Source organism: Chelonia mydas, chromosome 2, assembly GCF_015237465.2.
Source record: "Chelonia mydas isolate rCheMyd1 chromosome 2, rCheMyd1.pri.v2, whole genome shotgun sequence".
Lineage (NCBI taxonomy): Eukaryota > Metazoa > Chordata > Testudines > Cheloniidae > Chelonia > Chelonia mydas.
The window spans coordinates 44,951,355-44,969,385 of record NC_057850.1 but is presented as its reverse complement, the minus strand read 5'-3'; the positions used below and the strand labels follow the sequence as shown (position 1 = coordinate 44,969,385).

The 18,031-nt window shown below is 43.4% G+C and overlaps 1 protein-coding gene across 3 annotated transcripts in view; it reads left to right on the top strand.

Moving 5' to 3' along the window:
• The first annotated feature begins 4,492 nt into the window (after window positions 1-4,492).
• NECAB1 (N-terminal EF-hand calcium binding protein 1) overlaps window positions 4,493-18,031 on the top strand; it is a 121,038-nt gene continuing 107,499 nt past the window's right edge. The window contains exons 1-2 of one of the 3 annotated variants that reach the window (XM_037892320.2): window positions 4,493-5,048; window positions 12,921-12,945. In XM_037892320.2, coding sequence (XP_037748248.1) covers window positions 4,950-5,048; window positions 12,921-12,945 — 124 coding nt within the window. In that variant the 5' untranslated portion in view covers window positions 4,493-4,949. The remainder of the gene's footprint in view (window positions 5,049-12,920; window positions 12,946-18,031) is intronic. The other 2 variants (XM_043539364.1, XM_037892321.2) reach the window with 2 other exon arrangements.

The following is an 18,031-nucleotide window of genomic DNA, read 5'->3' as shown; positions in this document are numbered from 1 at the left end:
TCCATGATTTTGCTAAAGGACCTGTAAGAAGTCTCGGGGTATTAACTGTGAGGTCTAATGCCTCCTCTTGAAGGGGTGAGGGTTTGGGCTCTTTAACAAAGGCTTCCATTCTCTAAAATGGTGAGTTGTCATTGAAGTTAAACGTGTTAACAAAAACAAACCCAAAGAATCCCTTCCCCTCTCAACTGCTCAGCTTTCACTCTCTTGGCTCTTGCACTGTCTTCATTGTATTGTAGTTCTTCAGTCACCTGTTTCCCAATCTTTTAAAAACAAGTAGATTAACAAATAAATAAAAAAGGCAAACTTCTGGGATTTCTGTGCATATCATTAAGAAGCAAAAATGACCAGATAGTTTTTTTCCTATTTTCAGGTCGCCTTCAGTTAGGATAATAGAGCCCTTCCCTCTTTGTAATGCCCCTTTGTTTATTACTGGGGAGTTATGTCTCCCCTAAATCACATTTTCTCTTGAAACTAGAAAAGAGAAGAAGGGCAGATGAGGAGGAGACACACAGGAAGTGTGTTCTGAATGGCCAGAACAAGACCAAGCTGGGGAAGGGGGGTAAATCAATTTATTTCTCATGAAACTTTGGACAGGCAACTGCAGCAGAGACAGATCACTCCTCTCCCCCTCCCACGCAAAAAAAAAAAAAAAAAAAAAGTGACAGCAGCACCATGGAGCAAATTTGCAAATCTGTACGCTATTCAATATGAAATGGTGCATGAAAATAGTGTTAAGATTCTGTCTTGAACTGACAGAAGTGGTGAAAAAATAAGGCACAACTTTTAGCGCATCCTCCCCTCCCCATTATGCACTGCCCGAGACTGAGTAATAGCTCTGTAGTGCTGTCTCAGTGCACACTAGATAGAGCACTTTACACCCCAGTGTGTGAATATTTACACAACGAGAGCTGCTTCATTTGAATGTGCTGAAAAATTACGGCAGATAATTAATTCCACTTACTGATTGGACATGTGGAGGGGGGAACTAGAACTGTCAAAATAGGCAGGGACAATTATAAGGCAAATGCACCAGCTCTGCCATCTAACAATAGCTAGGGAAGGGGTGAACTGAGATCCCTGATTATTGTGCAAAATAGTCTCCCTTTGAGTTGGACCAGTCACAGGAACATAGGCCTGGAAGGGACCTCCTGACTCATTGGGTTGCCTGCAACAGCAGGGGACTGGACTCAGTCATAATCCTATCCAAGTTAGGGGCAATAAGTAGCTAGGCTTCTCCAGGAGCGAGGTGAGGACCAGGCTGAGACACCCAGCATCACAGCTTGGTCCCTGCTTTCTCGTTGTTCCATGGGGGAAGGAAGCTAAGCAAGCCAGCCCCATTCATGATGTAGCTTACTTCCCCCTCCTCACTGCCCTAGCCCCTGTATTGGGGGGAAACAGAACTATCCCCTTCCCCCCCACACACCCCACCTAGCCATCTGCGTGGGAGGGGGAGCAGCAGCTCAGCAGACGCTCTCTCCAGTCTGACAATGCAGCCAATCTAGCCAAGTGAGCTTGATGGGTTTCCACATAGGGCAAGAATTGGCTACTTTCTTTCCCCACGAAAAGCGCATTAAAGCTTATGCTCCAATAAATTTGTTAGTCTCTAAGGTGCCACAAGTACTCCTGTTCTTTTTGCAGATACAGACTAACACGGCTGCTACTCTGAAACCCTACTTTCTTTGCCCGTCATTGTTTTCCTTCTTCTTTGCAGTTGGAGACAGACACACGGGAAACAGTGCTCTCTAACCCCAACACACAAACACAGTTTGTAAAGCCCATTAGGAAATTCACATACTTTACAACACCAAATGGTGTAGGGTGTTTATTATGCGGATCATTATGCTCAGTCCTGTTGAATTTTCTTCAGCATGTTTTTAGAGTCTTTGTGAATTACCCGAGAAGTTCAACCTTTCTTGGAAAGCTCGCCTGGAGTGTTATGAAAATGGCACACAAATGGCATTTTATTTTATACTAACCTGTAGTAAACTTGAAAAGCAAGAATCATTTAAAAAAAGTAATTTCTGGCTGATTTCTTGGAGATGGTAACAGAGTGAAGAATCCCATCTCTTTCCTTTATAAAATACCTTTTTGAAAGATATTTACAAGTGACTGGTATATTTTTGCTATGGGAGTTATGCAGGTAAATCCTCAGATCAGAATTAGATTACCCCCCCTTTGTTCTTCAAATTGAAACCAGGCTGAAATTTGACATGCAAGTTCTAGCATAAGACTATTGGGGGAGGAATTTCTTTAAAAAGATGAGGTTGTAATTGGATTGTTATTTATTGGTATCACAGTGTCTCCCAGAGACCCCAATCGGGGCTGAGGTGCCAGAGGCTACAAGTCAAAAAGCCCCAGCATGCTCAGAATCTAGGTTCATGACAATTCTCAATAAGTGGGCAAAACAGACAAAGGGAGGGAGATAGGCCGTGAAAAAAGTTAACGCGGTCTTGGGATGCATCAGGCGAGGTATTTCCAGTAGAGATAAGGAGGTGATAGTACCATTATACAAGGCACTGGTGAGACCTCATCTGGAATATTGTGTGCAGTTCTGGTCTCCCATGTTTAAGAAGGATGAATTCAAACTGGAACAGGTACAGAGAAGGGCTACTGGGATGATCCGAGGAATGGAAAACCTGTCTTAAGAAAGGAGACTCAATGAGCTTGGCTTGTTTAGCCTAACCAAAAGAAGGCTGAGGGGAGATATGATTGCTCTCTATAAATATATCAGAGGGATAAATACCATGGAGGGAGAAGAATTATTTAAGCTCATTACCAATGTGGACACAAGAACAAATGGATATAAACTGGCCATCAGGAAGTTTAGACTTGAAATTAGACGAAGGTTTCTAACCGTCAAAGGAGTGAAGTTCTGGAACAGCCTTCCAACGGAAGCAGTGGGGGCAAAAGACATATCTGGCTTCAAGAGTAAGCTTAATAAGTTTATGGAGGAAATGATATGATGGGAAAGCCAATTAATTTTGGCAATTAATTGATCTTCGACTACTAGCAGTAGATATGACCAATGGCCTGTGATGGGATGTTAGATGGGGTGGGATCTGAGTTACTACAGAGAATTCTTTCCTGAGGGTATGGCTGGAGAGTCTTGCCCACATGCTCAGGGTTTAGCTGATGGCCATACTTGGGGTTGGGAAAGAATTTTCCCCCAGGGGAGATTAGCAGAGGCCCTGGGGGGTTTTCACCTTCCTCTGCAGCGTGGGGTACGGGTCACTTGCTGGAGGATTTTCTGCACCTTGAAGTCTTTAAACGAGGGTTTGAGGACTTCAATAGCTCAGACATAAGGTAGGGGTTTGTTACAGGAGTTGGTGGGTGAGATTCCATGGCCTGCGTTGTGCAGGAGGTCAGACTAGACGATCATAATGGTCCCTTCTGACCTAAAAGTCTATGATTCTATGAAGGTGTGGGAGGAAATCTCTTGCGTTGGACCAGCTTCTGTGGGTGAGACAAGAAAAGGAGTACTTGTGGCACCTTAGAGACTAACCAGTTTATTTGAGCATGAGCTTTCGTGAGCTACAGCTCACTTCATCGGATGCATAGCATATCGTGGAAACTGCAGAAGACATTATATACACATAGAGACCATGAAACAAAACTTCCTCCCACCTCACTCCCCTGCTGGCAACAGCTTATCTAAAGTGATCCTCAAGTAGAGCCATTTCCAGCACAAATCCAGGTTTTCTCACCCTTCCCTACTTGAGGATCACTTTAGATAAGCTGTTGCCAGCGGGGGAGTGAGGTGGGAGGAAGTTTTGTTTCATGGTCTCTGTGTGTATATAATGTCTTCTGCAGTTTCCACGATATGCTATGCATCCGATGAAGTGAGCTGTAGCTCACGAAAGCTCATGCTCAAATAAACTGGTTAGTCTCTAAGGTGCCGCAAGTACTCCTTTTCTTTTTACGAATACAGACTAACACGGCTGTTACTCTGAAACCTGTGGGTGAGACAAACTCTCCAGGGGTGCAGAGCTCTTCTTTTGTGTAACTCCAAAGCGTGTCTCTCTTGACAACAGAAGCTGGTCCAATAAAAGAGATCACCTCCCCCACCTTGTCTCTCATATCCTGGGACCTAGCATAGCTACACCACCACTGCCAACGGGGAGTGGGAGCCAGATGAAACAGTAAAGGGCTCAGTCATGAGTCTGCTGCCTCCTTGCGCAGGGGAGCCAGGGAGATAGAGGAACAGCCTTAGGTATCAGCTAGGATTTCCCTTGAATTCCCTGGCTTGTATTTGGAGCAAGTGGTGACTCTTGTTTACCAGTTTCCATTCTGGTTTTGCCCATTTATAAGGCACCAGCACTATCCGCTTTGCAATAGTGGTGATCAGTCATGTCCCAGTGTGTTTCCTGGCCGCCTCAGCCCCCATCCTTCCGAGTAATAGACGGAGTAAATTAATACGTGCGATGGGTTTAGGCATTCAGTTGAATGGCAGATTTAGGCCCATGCAGGCTGATCTCCCCGCCCGTGCAGACGCACAAAGGGGTGCAGAGAGCGCGCGCCCAGGGGAGCACATCTCCTCTGGGCTAAAACTCACCATCCCTCGAGGATGGTTTCAAGGTGGCCAGTCCCTGAGCCACAGCAGCAGCCCGCGTGGGAAGGGGCTGTTGTTTCGCGCACCAGCCCCTGGTAATTTGGCGATCACGGCTCGGGCCAGGGGAGAGCGGAGGAGTTTTGCCCCCCGGCTGCAAGGAGGCAAGGCGGCGGGATCTGCCCACCCTGCGGGGCTGGTCCCTGGGGAGCGATCGCGTTGCAATGTGACTCCATGAAACTGACACGGGCTGTAGCGCCATCAGCAAAGGGAGGAGCGCGGGGAGGGGGTCCTGGCCAGAGCCCAGCGTGAGCAGCCTCCAGCAGCGGCTGCGGCGGCGTCTCTCCAGGAGCCGAGCCCCAGCCCAGCCTGGCCGCAGCGCCCCCGCTCCCCGGCAGAAGGCATGGAGGATGGTCAGGAGATGTCCCCCTCCTCAACCAATTCCTCCGAGGGGCTCAGCCCGGCCCTGCCGCTCACCAAAGGGATGTCGATCTTCCTCGATGTAAGTCCGGGGCGGCCTGGCTCGGCCAGGCGCGCTAGGGGCGGGCTCAGGGCGGGGGGCAGCCGGGGTGCGGGGCTGAGCGGGACGCAGCCCGCCTGGCGCGGCAGCAGAGCTGGAGGGGCGAGTTCTTGGGAGAGTGAAAACAGGCGTACGCGGGAGTCAGGCTCTAGCGCAGCCTTGCAGCCGGCTGCAGTGTGCCCACGTCCGCAGTAACCACAGCTAGATATCGCGTCCTGGCGGGAGAGAGGCTGAGAAAACAACCCGTGGCCGGGCACCGGAGGAAAAATCCCTCGCAGCGGTTTCCTTGGGCGTTCAATGGATTTCCCAGCGATTTGCCCCGAGCCAGGGTCCAGGTGATGGGAAGTTTCGAAGGCGCATGCCAAGGTGTTTTTAAGGAAGAACTATACTAGCCCTCTTTTCTGAATACCGCGGAAACCTTGATAATGCAAGTTCGGCTAGACTGGTTAGAAATGCCCCCTAAACCAAGGTGGCATTAAAAGCTCTCCCAACGAGGAACAGATGAAATTGTCTTTTTAAAGGGAAAAATGGTCAAAGCCGAAATCTAAAATGTGCCACGGTCTTGCTTTGCCTCTGGATCAGTCAACTCTTTATATTCTTTTCCTGGTTTGACCATATTACTTTTAAAAAAATAATAATTTAGAGCATTGCTTATAGACAAAACGTGTTTAGGATCTGGGACCTGGTCTGCTTTTATTTATAGGACCCTAAATGAATTTTTAAACATCACATATTTGTGTTAGAAAATGAATAACATACACAGATGACAGTAGATTATAGATCAGGTCTGGATGTGAAGAAACTGTCAGGGGAGAGTCACAGCCATACCTCTGTTGAATTTACAGCTGAGCCAAAAATAATTTAACTTTCAGGAATTTACTGTCTGCTACTTGTATTTCTTATCTTATCATCAAGAAGGAGAGATCCAGCAGGGTGCTGGGTATCTCCTGAAAGCAAAGGGGCCCCTCAATTCCCAGTAGACTCTAGAGGAAGGGAGGGTATTTAGAAACTAACCTACAATGTGCTGATTGCCATCGTCAGGAGACTAAGCACCCTCAGTTCCCACTGCTGAAGGTGGCACTCAGCACCTCAGACCTTTTCAGAAGTTGCTCCTCGCCCTGCAGGATTGGGCCAAGCATTCTGGCCCTCATCCAGAAAAGCACTTGAGCACGAGTCTCACTTGAATTCAGCAGGACTATGGGCGTACTCAAAGGTGAGCATCTGGTTACGTGCTGGATCAGCCACCGAGTGCTCAGCAGCTTGCACAAGACTGAGCCCATATACATTGTCTACACATGCTGTGGGATTGAGTGTAACGACATTAACAAAGAATGTAGCCCCTCTGTAGGTCTTAGTATTGTATAGGCAAAGTTTGCAGGATTGAATCAGTCTGTGCATTTATGTTTTTGATTCAACAAGCTCCATAGATCCACACTACATTACCCCAACTTTCACTGCTGAGTCCTTCAAAATACAAAATACAATATAGGTTTGTAACCATGTGTGCAGGCCCACACATCTATATTCATCAACAATGAAACTCGCAGTAAGGGCCCTACATCTATAAACACCTCTGAAGTGACCACATTAAAATTCCCAGAAGTTTCCCAACAATTTTACTGAGCATTCAGTAAAAACCACTGCTACTTTTAATGATTTTTATAAGCCCCTCCTGTAATCATTTAAGAGACGTCTACCTTTTATTGCATTTTGTTATATTTATATATATTTATGGCCTGTAGACATAATAAAAATGCTGCTTCTGGATATCACTTTGATCCTACAAGATTTATTCTTCCCTTGGTGTGTGTGCATAACTTCCGCAAAAGGGAGTTCTGCACATGCATTACAAAGAGGTGGAATCACAGGTTTGCAAGAAAAAAAGAGATAAGAGTTTGAGTAGAGCCTACAGCTAAAGATAACAGCATCCTAAATTGGGGAATATCCTCTCTGAGTGATCTCACAAAGATTCACCAACACATAAGTAGCAGAAGGTTTGGGCCTAAAAAGAGCACCAAAGTATCCCTCTAAAGGGAGGTGGGGGGCAGGTAAGCTGGATCTTAAGCTGTACACTAGCCAAGTATGATTGCAACACAGTGAACATTACCTACATTTTGTTCCTGTGTACTCACAATACGGCGCATGACTGCCTTTGATGTCAATACATTGCCACCGAAATACATCGGTGTTTGGATGCTGTAATAGATTTCTGAATTCTCCCTATATCTATGTGGCTGCAATTCCAACAAAAGTAATCGTGTATCCAGCCAAGCGTCATGTTCCTGTGTGTTGATGCTGGGGTAGATTGGGCTGTGTTCTCCTCTTTTAACTGACTGCTGCTGACTGGTAACATCCCAATAATGAGGAAGGTACGTAAATGATAGTTGGGCTCCCAATCTTCTGCCTGCCTTCGGGTGCCTCCAATACTTTAATGTAATGCTGAGTGAAATATAATCACTTGCATGGAGGCTGAGAACGGGACATTGCACCAACTGCTAGTGACTTGGATGTCTCTGGTTCATGTGGTAGCTGTACCACCCAGATGGTGGTATTGTGCATACGTCATTATTGCTCAGGGCACAAATAAGTTGTGTGGTCTATTTATCTAGGTTGTGCCACTTGCTCTGTGTTGGATACATCCCACTTATTTTCTCATTATTCCACCCATTAGCCATGCTTACCCAGGCTCTCCCAGCAGGCAATTCAATCCATGCACCTTTTCTTCAAGGAGCAGGATTTCTGCACTTGCCACTATGGATTTGCCTCCCCTTTGGGGGCTACATGCTATCCTCTTTGAATCAGGTAGAATCTTGCATAGCCAGCCCTAGTAATTAGCTCTAGATCTCAACATATCTATTTTTTAAATCCACAACTCTCTCTGTCGCTCTCTCTCTCTCTGTCCTTTGGCATTAAAAAAGGAATCAAAACAACTGTGAGCTCTCTTGCTGTCTCTACAACTGATATTAACTAACAGCTACTAATTCCAGTACAATGCACATTCTTACAGATATCGCTGTTGCTGGTGCACAAACAAGGAAGCAGGCAAAATGGAGAAACATTTTGATGTTTGCTCTGTGTGAAAACACAGAAGAAAAACTAATACTGATTGCCAAATGAAAAAAAAAAAACCCACAATATCAGCTAGGACCCTTGTGTTGTATTTTAGCTATTAAAAGAACATTACCGAGTGTAAAACTGTTCTGACAAGGCTCCAGATGGTCCTTTGTCCTCCTGCACTTTTGCTTTTCAATAGTACTTTCTTAAGCTTAAGATCCTCAGACTTTAGCAATTGGGTGTTAGTAAAGTGTTTCCAGCGAATTGTTAAAAAAAAAAAAAAAAAAAATCAGGAACTGAGCAGCCCAATCGTGCTATTGAGAGCTGAGTTGCAAAGTCCTCTTTGTTCAGAGGTCCTAACCAGAGATTAATTAAAGCCACTAAATTTAGTTCAGAATGGACCTGAATCTAGATTTTGAACATCCCAAAGTTCAGATCTGAGTTTATGAAGGGAGTCCTGGATCTGGATCTGTGTCTTATTTTTTTAAGCTTTGTTCCCAGGTCAAACAACATACAGTCAGGCAAAGCAATCACACAGAGGGTTAGGACGCTCAAATTTCAGGGGTGGCTGGGTCTTGGGTTTTCAGTTAGTCCAATCTCTAATAAAGACTATAAAGTAATGCTACTATAGGTGATTTATTTAAACTAATCCTAGCTAGCTTCTTAGCTGCACCATTACTGATCTGCTGTGTTCTAACTGGCTTAGAAAGCAGACCTCTCGCCTTGACTTATCATAAGTATTCACGCCCATTTGGAAAATGTTGCCCATTCTGTGTGCCTACATATTTCTGTAGAAACTTCTGTTCAGATGAAGCTTTCCATTTCTGTGTTGTGGCAACCTATTAATAATGCTCAGCTGTTATCTGACTGGTTGCCTCGGATCCCAGTAGGAACAAGTTTCTATCTTGGCCAGCCTTCGGGTGGGTACAAGGCCTTAAATGGCAATAAAAACCACTGTGCTGGGACGGAAGCATCCTACGGAGGGAGGATTCCCAACACCCATGCATCATGGAGCACTGCTCCAGAGTGGCATTCTCCAAGATACTCAGAAACAGACTTGTGAGTGGGCTGGCTGGGGGCAGGGGGGAATGCTGAGCATAGCACAGAGCCACTGGCCCAAAATTTTGCATGGGGCGGGTGTGGGGAGGGCCACAAACAGACTATAGTTCATCCCAGATGTTCACGTTACTTGTGTTCTTCCTTCAAGATGGCAGGAGGGCTGGAAGAATCCATCTGCTTATCTTCCATCTAGGTCCCCAAATCAGGCTTTGAGTGATGAGTCCAACATTTCAACCTGATTATTTAGACAGCTTCTGGGACATGCACTGTTTGCAGTGTGGGGTAAATACAGGCCTCTACCATCTGTAGATAAGAATTTAGATCTCTTAGTAAAAGTCATGATACAAATTAGTTACACTCCACACGTTTCAATTTTGTATCTCTTCTCCCCACAACAAACCATGGTAGCAGCTCCCTTTTGAAATGTATTTTTCTTTATTTAATTCCTGCCTAGTCTCCGTCTTCCTGGCCTCTCCCCCCACTTTAGTCCATCCAGAACACAGCTGGCAACAGCATCTTCCTCTGCCATTTTCCTGACCTTGCTTTCCCCATTCTTACATCTCTGCACTCGTTTTTTTTCCTTTTCATCCACAGCCAGTTCAAGCTTCCCCCCACTTTCAAAGCAATGCACAAACTTCCTCCCACATATCTGATCTCACTGCCTCCTGAACCCAGTCTGATCCCTTTGCACCACTAAACGTTCTCTGCGGAGTGCTCCCTTTGGCTCCCTTGCCCAGTCTTAACCTTTTGTCTTTATTCACAGTCTCTTATGTTTGCAGCAGCCTCCCAGCGGCATTCCTGAAGGATCCTGTCAAGTTCTTCTGTACCAGACATGGACTGACTGCAGCGCTTGCTTGTACACCCCAGATGTATTCATCCTTGTCGTTCATTCGATTGTTCTGAGTTGTCTTCCCATCAGGAGCTGTGCTGGACTATATTCAGTAGCTGCTTTTAATATTGATCTGTAGTTTAGAAGAGCAAGGAATGGATCTTCCTGCTATAAGATTTTCTTGGCTGTCTGTAGAGCTCTCTCAGCCTCTCTGTTTGCTTGAGAGCTCCAAGTAATACGATCAAAATCATATTTTGTTCAGAATGACTTGAATTCTGCTGCAGTGAACTGTGGTCCCCTGTCCATCACTAGTTGTTCCGGAATACCAAAGTGAGCAAAAGTGCACTTCAGTTTCTCGATACCACTGCATCATGTTATGTCTTTCAAGTTCACTATTTCTATATATCAGGAAAAATAGTCCATGACAACCAGGTAATGATGTCTTCTGAATTCGCCTAAATCTGCAGCAAGTCTCTTCCAAGATCTCTCTGGTCGAGGTGTTTGTACATTGTATGATCCAGCGTTGTCTCTTATGTTTATTTGTACAGGATCTCCTTTCAAAAGTCATATCATCAAATCGTCCACTGAGTTCGTCCTCCTTTCTCTCTAGGCCCACCAAGGGTGCCATACTGTGGCTGAGAAGGTTTCTGGTGTTTGGTCACATACACTCCAAATGCATAGCTTTTGTCTTTGTAAGTTGTTCTGGTGGTGAAGTGGACTTGCACTTCAGAATACCTCCAGGGGTAGTCAGAGCTGTGTCAAGTAACTTTGTTTCTGAAAGGGGTTGAAGGTGAGATGAGTATGACCTCAGCTCCTGAGTCAATTTAAAAGCCAGTAGTCCTGCCAAAAATATTCAATTTCACTCTCCAGGCAGGCTCTGTGTCATCACAAGTGACAGATGCCAGAAACAATGACTCTTGATTGTCTGTCTGTAATATGAGTTAACTCCCTTATTGCTTTGGTGCAGCAAAGAGCTGCAAACTGTCCATATGTCCAAGTATTACACGGCGCACCTCTGGCTGGATGTGCATCATATCTTAGGATATGACTTTTTCCACACCTTGTGCATGTAGGCTGGAATTTGTCCCTCTTAGCCTGGGAATTCTCTCTCCCTGTCTCAGGGGTTTTATGATAATGACTTAAACTCTAAAATGTCTGTTTATAGCTTCTAGGCTAGGCTCAGGTTTTTCAGGTTGCTCCTGCCTTTTGTTCTGTTGTTTAACTAATTCTGACTGTTTTGCTATCTGTATAGCTGTGGTTAGGGCTAACTCTCTTCAGTTGTAGCTGTTGTGAAAGATTTTTATCTGTTAACCCAATAACCAGCTTGTCTGATATTTTCATGTTTTCCATTCCCCCAAATCACAATTTTTATCCAATACATGCAGAGCTCTTATAAAAGATTCATCATTTTCCCCTGGTTCTCTGATGAAATTGAATTCTCTAATGAAAACATGCTCTTTCATAAACCACATTTCTCTGAGGTATAAAGTATTCATCAAACATAGCCAGAACCCTTTCAAAGTCATCTTTGTGACTGTATTCAGTAAAGTCAAATGATTTTAAAATATGCTGTGCCTGCTTCCCCATACCATATATTAAAGATGATACCTGTGTATCTCCAGTTTCTTTGTGTAGCTTGTTAATAATGCAAAATCTTGCAAAATCTTGTTTCCAGTCTGTTCATTCTGAAGGTTTATCAAAGCAGAATTTTCTCAGGCAATGACGAATGGATTGTTGATGAGATCCTGCAACCTTTGTTGCTGTTTCTTTTGTCTGCAACCTTTGTTGTTGTTTTCTTTCTGTTTCGGTTCTTAGTTTACTCCTGACACCATGTCATGTTCTTCTGTACCAGATATGGACTCGCTACAGAGCTTGCCTATACATACCAGACATGTTCACTTTTAGATCCTTTAATGCTCTGCCAGGTATGGATGGGAGTGTTCTAATGAGGTATTTTACACAATGTCACCTAGTGGCTGAATAGTATAATACAGTTTAACATTCCATTACAGAGTCTCTCTCTGCTCCTTTAAATCACTTAACAACCCATGGGTCCTGGATTGACTGCACTCTAATATCCACACTCTGTCCATTGTTTGTACCACCCCTTGTACCTTTAGGACTGGTCTACATAGAAACTTGCACCAAAATAATTAAATTGGTTTTTAATTCACACTTCTAGAAATTCTGGTGCAAGTCTGGGTGCTTTTTACTTTACAGGTACCAAATCAAGTTAAATTGACATAGGATACTTGTATTCGGAAATGAGTGTTCACATACAGACTTGCACTGCAATCACAAATGAGAACCAATTGAGTTATTTCAGTGCAAGTTTGTTTGTGGATGAGATTATAACCCCTTCAGAGCAGAGATTTTATTTTCCCTTTCAGGTTTAGACATTTTAATTGCTGACAAGTGCTTTGTATAACTGCAGTGATATATATGTATAACTCTGTAGATATGTCCAGTGCTTGTCAGCAATATTATAGATATATATAAACAAACACAAATAATTACTAGGGCCCTGGTTTTATGAGTGCACAGCACTGGAGTTAAAGAAAGCTCACTGTAAGAGAGGGACAAAAGCAAACTTGGGGCTTCTCTTGCTACCGCATTGTGAAAATATGATGATGGAATAAAAAAAAAAGGCAAATGCTCATTGTTTAAAATCTTTATGTCATACAGTGTATACAGAAGTTTATTTGAGCATAAGCTTTCGTGAGCTACAGCTCACTTCATCGGATGCATCCAATGAAGTGAGCTGTAGCTCACGAAAGCTTATGCTCAAATAAATTTGTTAGTCTCTAAGGTGCCACAAGTCCTCCTTTTCTTTTTGCGGATACAGACTAACACGGCTGCTACTCTGACATCTGTATACAGAAAGTGATTCCTTTCTCTCTTTTTCTATTTAGATATTGAGAAGAGCAGACAAAAATGGTAAGACCAGTCACTTCTGACTCTTTTTTTCTCTTCAGAAAAATCTATCAGACCCAAACCTGTGTTTTAATGCTTGATAAACTAGGCGGCACTGAACACATTCAAATGAAAACCAGTTTTTATTAGTATAGTAGTTGTCACTCTAGAAGTCAGAGACATGATGTTTGATGCTTATGATTTTCTGTCCTGATCTGGCAGTTGGATCTCTATGGGCTGACCCTTGTGCTTGCATGGAGTCCCATTGCAGTCGATGGAACTATACACAGGTGTAAGGGTCTGTCCAGGTGGATCTGATTGCAGGCCTTAGAGTGTAGCAGCTACATTCAGGTAGTAAAACTGGTTGCCATTTTGAATACCATTTAATTTTATAAGCTAATTACCAATTGTTCTTTTACATACAGCAGGCAGACTCTTATTAAGAAGAACTGTCTGTGCATGTGGGGACACATGCTACCTTTGGCTATGTGCACACAGAATCTATTGGGCCAAATTTTACTTTCTCAGGGTAAACTCCCATTGATGTCAATAGTTTTGCTTGAGTAAAGACTGCAGTATTTGGCTCAGTGAATTAAGTGCACATGTATCCAAAGGCAAAATTTGGCTTAGGCATTCTACTAGCATCTTTGTTCATTGCATGCATATGTATTATTAGTAACTGTGTTTACAAATGCCATTTAAATATTACTAATAGCTCCATTTCTACTATTTTAAAATACTTAAATATATTTCCTCAAGTCAAATTTGCTTTCCTCCCACATTTTTCAGATATTTGTTTGTCTGCCCATGTGTTAGAAGGCAGGATGAATGCCCTGAATGTAATTTATGTGTAATTCATAGTCATACAAAACCTTCTTGGTACATTAGCATGGACTGATGATTTTCCATTATGTAAAATACAGTAAGTTTAGAATGAAATACTGGAAGCCCTGACACACACATGCAGTCCCCCTGCATTATGAGGACCATCACAAGGGAAACCAGTGTGCTTGTAAATACAAGTATAATTGTTGGGGGATCAGGCTCTAGTTTTAACCCAAGTTCAGCTCCTTGTTCCATCACAGAATTCCTGTGTGGCTGGGGTAAGTCACAGAATTGTAGGACTGGAAGGGACCTCAAGAGGTCATCTAGTCCAGTCCCCTGCTTTTAGTAGCTCTGTGCCTCAGTTTTCCATCAGTAAAATGAGGCTAATAGCACTTCCCTACCTCTCAGGGGTGTTGTGAGGATAAATACATGTAGTAATGGGGACCCTGTAAGTACCTAAGATAGATAAAAATAAACCTTGCAGATAGTATCTTGGTACATTTAAGGGCTGGGGGTGGGAGGGGAGTGTGAAGGTCTTTGTAAATGCTATATTCCAATACAACAGCTCTCACTGTTTTTCAATTTGTAGAGCTCAGTCTAATGGAGATCTGCTGATTGTGGACCATATAGGATGAAAACATCTGGGGCCATATATCAATCTGCTATAAATTGTCAGAGCACCATTGATGTCAGTGGAGCTGTGACCATTTACACCAGCTGAGGATCTGTCTCCTGTCCTTTGGAACCATACCCCCCAACCCCAATGCACAGTGGAACCAGCTGGTTCTATGACAGCCAAGATCCTCCACTCCCACAGTGAGAGAATAGCATTGCCCCCTTAATTCATTGACCATACTCTGTTAATTCAAATAGGGGGGAAGTAATCCCCAGTCAGTGACAAACCTGATTAGCCCAGCATAGTCCAATGGCATGTCAGCCTAAAGGCAATTTGTCTTTGAAATTCACAACCCTTGATCTCACTAGAGCAAGGAGAAACTCATGGGAAAGAACACCCTGATTCTAAGGTGATAATTCAACCACGTTAGTTGTATTAACATCACTCAACAAATCAGAAACTGAAACTGTACTTGTGTCAATGTTTGCTCAACTCCTGAATACCAACAAACCTAACATACTTCCATTCTTTTGTGATTTAGCAGAGTAAAACGCTCATGCCACATTAAGGGTATGTCTACATTTGAGCTGGATGGTGTAAGTCCCAGCTTGCATACGCTTATCTGAGCTAATTCCATTTGAGCTAGCCTGGGCTGCGTGGGCAGCAGCTTGGGCTAGCTGCCCAAGTATGTAACTGCCTGGACTCCCAGCTTCATACTCAGCCAGCTAGCCTATGCCTTCACCCACGTTACTCCAACTACACTGCTATTTTTAGCATGCTAGCTCAAATGGAATTAGCTCAGGTAAGTGTATGCAAGCTGGAATTTACACCATCCTGCTCTAATGTAGATGTACTCTAAAAGTGATCAGATGTGTTTCTAAGAGATGTGTTTGCCATGAGATAACCTCTGTTTGAGGAAGTCAGATATTAGAAGGCTGGCCACATATATATAGCATGTTTAAGCTGTTGTCGGCAAATGTTTCAAAATATTTTTTTGTGAACTGGGTGCTTTGCATTGTAAATGACATCTGTTCAGTATGGTGGGAAACCAAATATTGATTTACTGTTATATTAGCATATCATGTTTGTTGCAGTAATGTATGTAAGTTCTTGCACATATTGTTAAGGTAGTGCTGTTTTGAAATCATAGCAATCTTTTACATTACCTTCAGTGAGAAATTAAAATATCAGAACTGTATCCTGACACTAAAGAAATATATGTCTGTTAGATATTAAGCAACCTTATTAGTTACAGCTTAACTAGTAGAAGGAAAACTAATCTAGGTATTTCAAATGCAAGTGTCCCGACTGAATGTATTGCCCTAAAAATACTATTAATGAAAGGTCAGTGTTTAAACCCAAAGAGAGACAACATTCCAGTCTCAATCAGATGGGAAATGCATCAAGAATTCATCTAGGATATTTCATGAACCAGGTATTACCCATGACCAATTCTGGGAACTGACTTCTCCACTACAGGCTAGAGCCTGCCCTGTCCTGAACTAGCTTTCTGGGAAGCAAGAAGGCACAAGGAGCATCTTCCCTTCCCCGTCCCTAGGAAAGCAGCAGGACATGATCTCCCTCTAGAATTCAAGAGAAGAGTAGGTGGAGCACTCAGCCAGTGCACTGGTCCACTTCCCACGTCCACCAGATAGGAGACATGTCTTGCCCTCCTGCTAGCCCCTATGATGTAGTCAGTCGAATGAGCTAGCCAGGGACACGTGCTGCTCCTGATCAAATGAGAACTAAAATGAGTTTGGCAGCATACTGTGCCAGCTTACTTCAAGCCATCCTGCCATGCAACTGCAAAGTGTGTATTGTGCAGAATGCATGGCTGTCGCTGTCACTGTCACTGTTCTGTTCCACCTTACCCCACAAGCCGCCCTAATACAGCTCCCGAAACTAAAGACAGGATTTTGTTCACAGAACGGTAGTATTTACTCATGCTAGGTAACTACTCAATAGATTCTGAAATAGCACAACTCCTTGGTAGAAAATGTTGTAATCTAGCCTTGGATAATATAGAATACCTCAAAGGACAATACATGACTTCTTCTAAAAACAAAATGAAATGAGAGATCAAAGAGCATGGAAACCTTGCTGTTAAATAAGAACATAATTACCACCACTCACAAATGCTACAATGGCTATATTACCCTTATGACCATTAAATATGGCTCTAAATTATAAACTGCACCATCAAATAGTCATATTCCTATATGAAGAAGAGTAAATTTCATGAGTATTTTCTAACCTTTCATTCAGCTGGGATGTGTTTCTTTTGCTAAAGTCGCCAGGTTAGACAGGCCTCTGTACCACTTCAGACATGCATACCACTGCATAATTTTGAACTCTTTTGTTGATTTTTTCCAGTTCTAACCAATTATCCATACTCTCAACAAGATCAGGTGACTAAGCTATATTTGTAGTTCACATTTTCATAACAAAATGGGCTGATGATAACTGATGGTGAGCTCCATAAATGCAAAGTATGGATTAGATCAACACCGTTTTAATACCTGGCAATCTCACATGTGCCTGATTCTCTTACTCAGAGGGAGCACAACATGTAAGTAAGAAATGCCAGTGATTTAAGGGAAAGGAGGAGGAGTATAGCTGCTTGGAAATTTTCCGACAGACACCAATTCATTGAAAGCTAAACATTATGATGGAAGTTCATTTTGAAAGAAAAAAATTGCAAACAATCCTTTTTATATGGTCAAAATGTTCAGTTTAAACCTTTTTGGGAAAGGAATGTTTTGATTTTCTCTTTCCAAACAAACTTTGTTTTATCTTTTTATTTTACATTATATCAATTTTTTAAAAAGTCTAAATCAAAATGAAACTTTCAATCAACTTGCAATTAATTTTTTCAGGATTTCATTTTATAGCAAATTTCAATTTCCTCCCCCCCTTCTCAAACAGAATTTTTATTTTTTAATTTGTAGAATTCCCTGTGAAACAACAATTTTTGTCGTCCCCCTCCCCTCCCAGCTCTAGGGGAAGCAAAAGCGTACCGGGTGGGGACCACCAAAACTTTGGCTTTCCCCATCTCGCCCTGAAAATCAATCTTCACTCCTTCTTCCCACAGCCAACAGTGTGTGCCATGCATGCTGGCTGCATGGAACTACATGATTCCATTACCATCTGCACTAATCCCTTCACTCACCGTCTGACATGGTTTGAAGGGCACAGGGCTGAACCATGGAACGAGGGTCTTGCATCAGCAGCATGTGGTCAGTTGGCCACAATCAAGTGTGCACTGTACTAGTTGCTGGTCACTGGGGCCTCTTCTGACCATGGGTCCTTGAGCCAAAAATCGTGCTATACTTCTTCCCTGTTTGCATAAGAGTGGACATTCAAACGTACTCCCTATTTCCCCACTAATCCACCAGCAAACAGTCTGTGTTAATACAGAAAGAAAGAGCTAAGGGTGTTGAGTCCAGACCTCTTGATCTCCAAACAGTGACACTCATCCCTGAATTGCTGGAGAGCTGCTTCATCATTAAATGGAGTCACAAAGTGCCACACAATAATCACAGGGCAGTGCCCTGATGCTGCACACAGGGGTGAAAGTAAGGGGGTACGGGCTGGTACAGGGTAGCGGTAAAAGGTAGCCGCCTGGACCGGCCCATACCACTGACTTTAAAGTGGCCACTGACGGTGGGG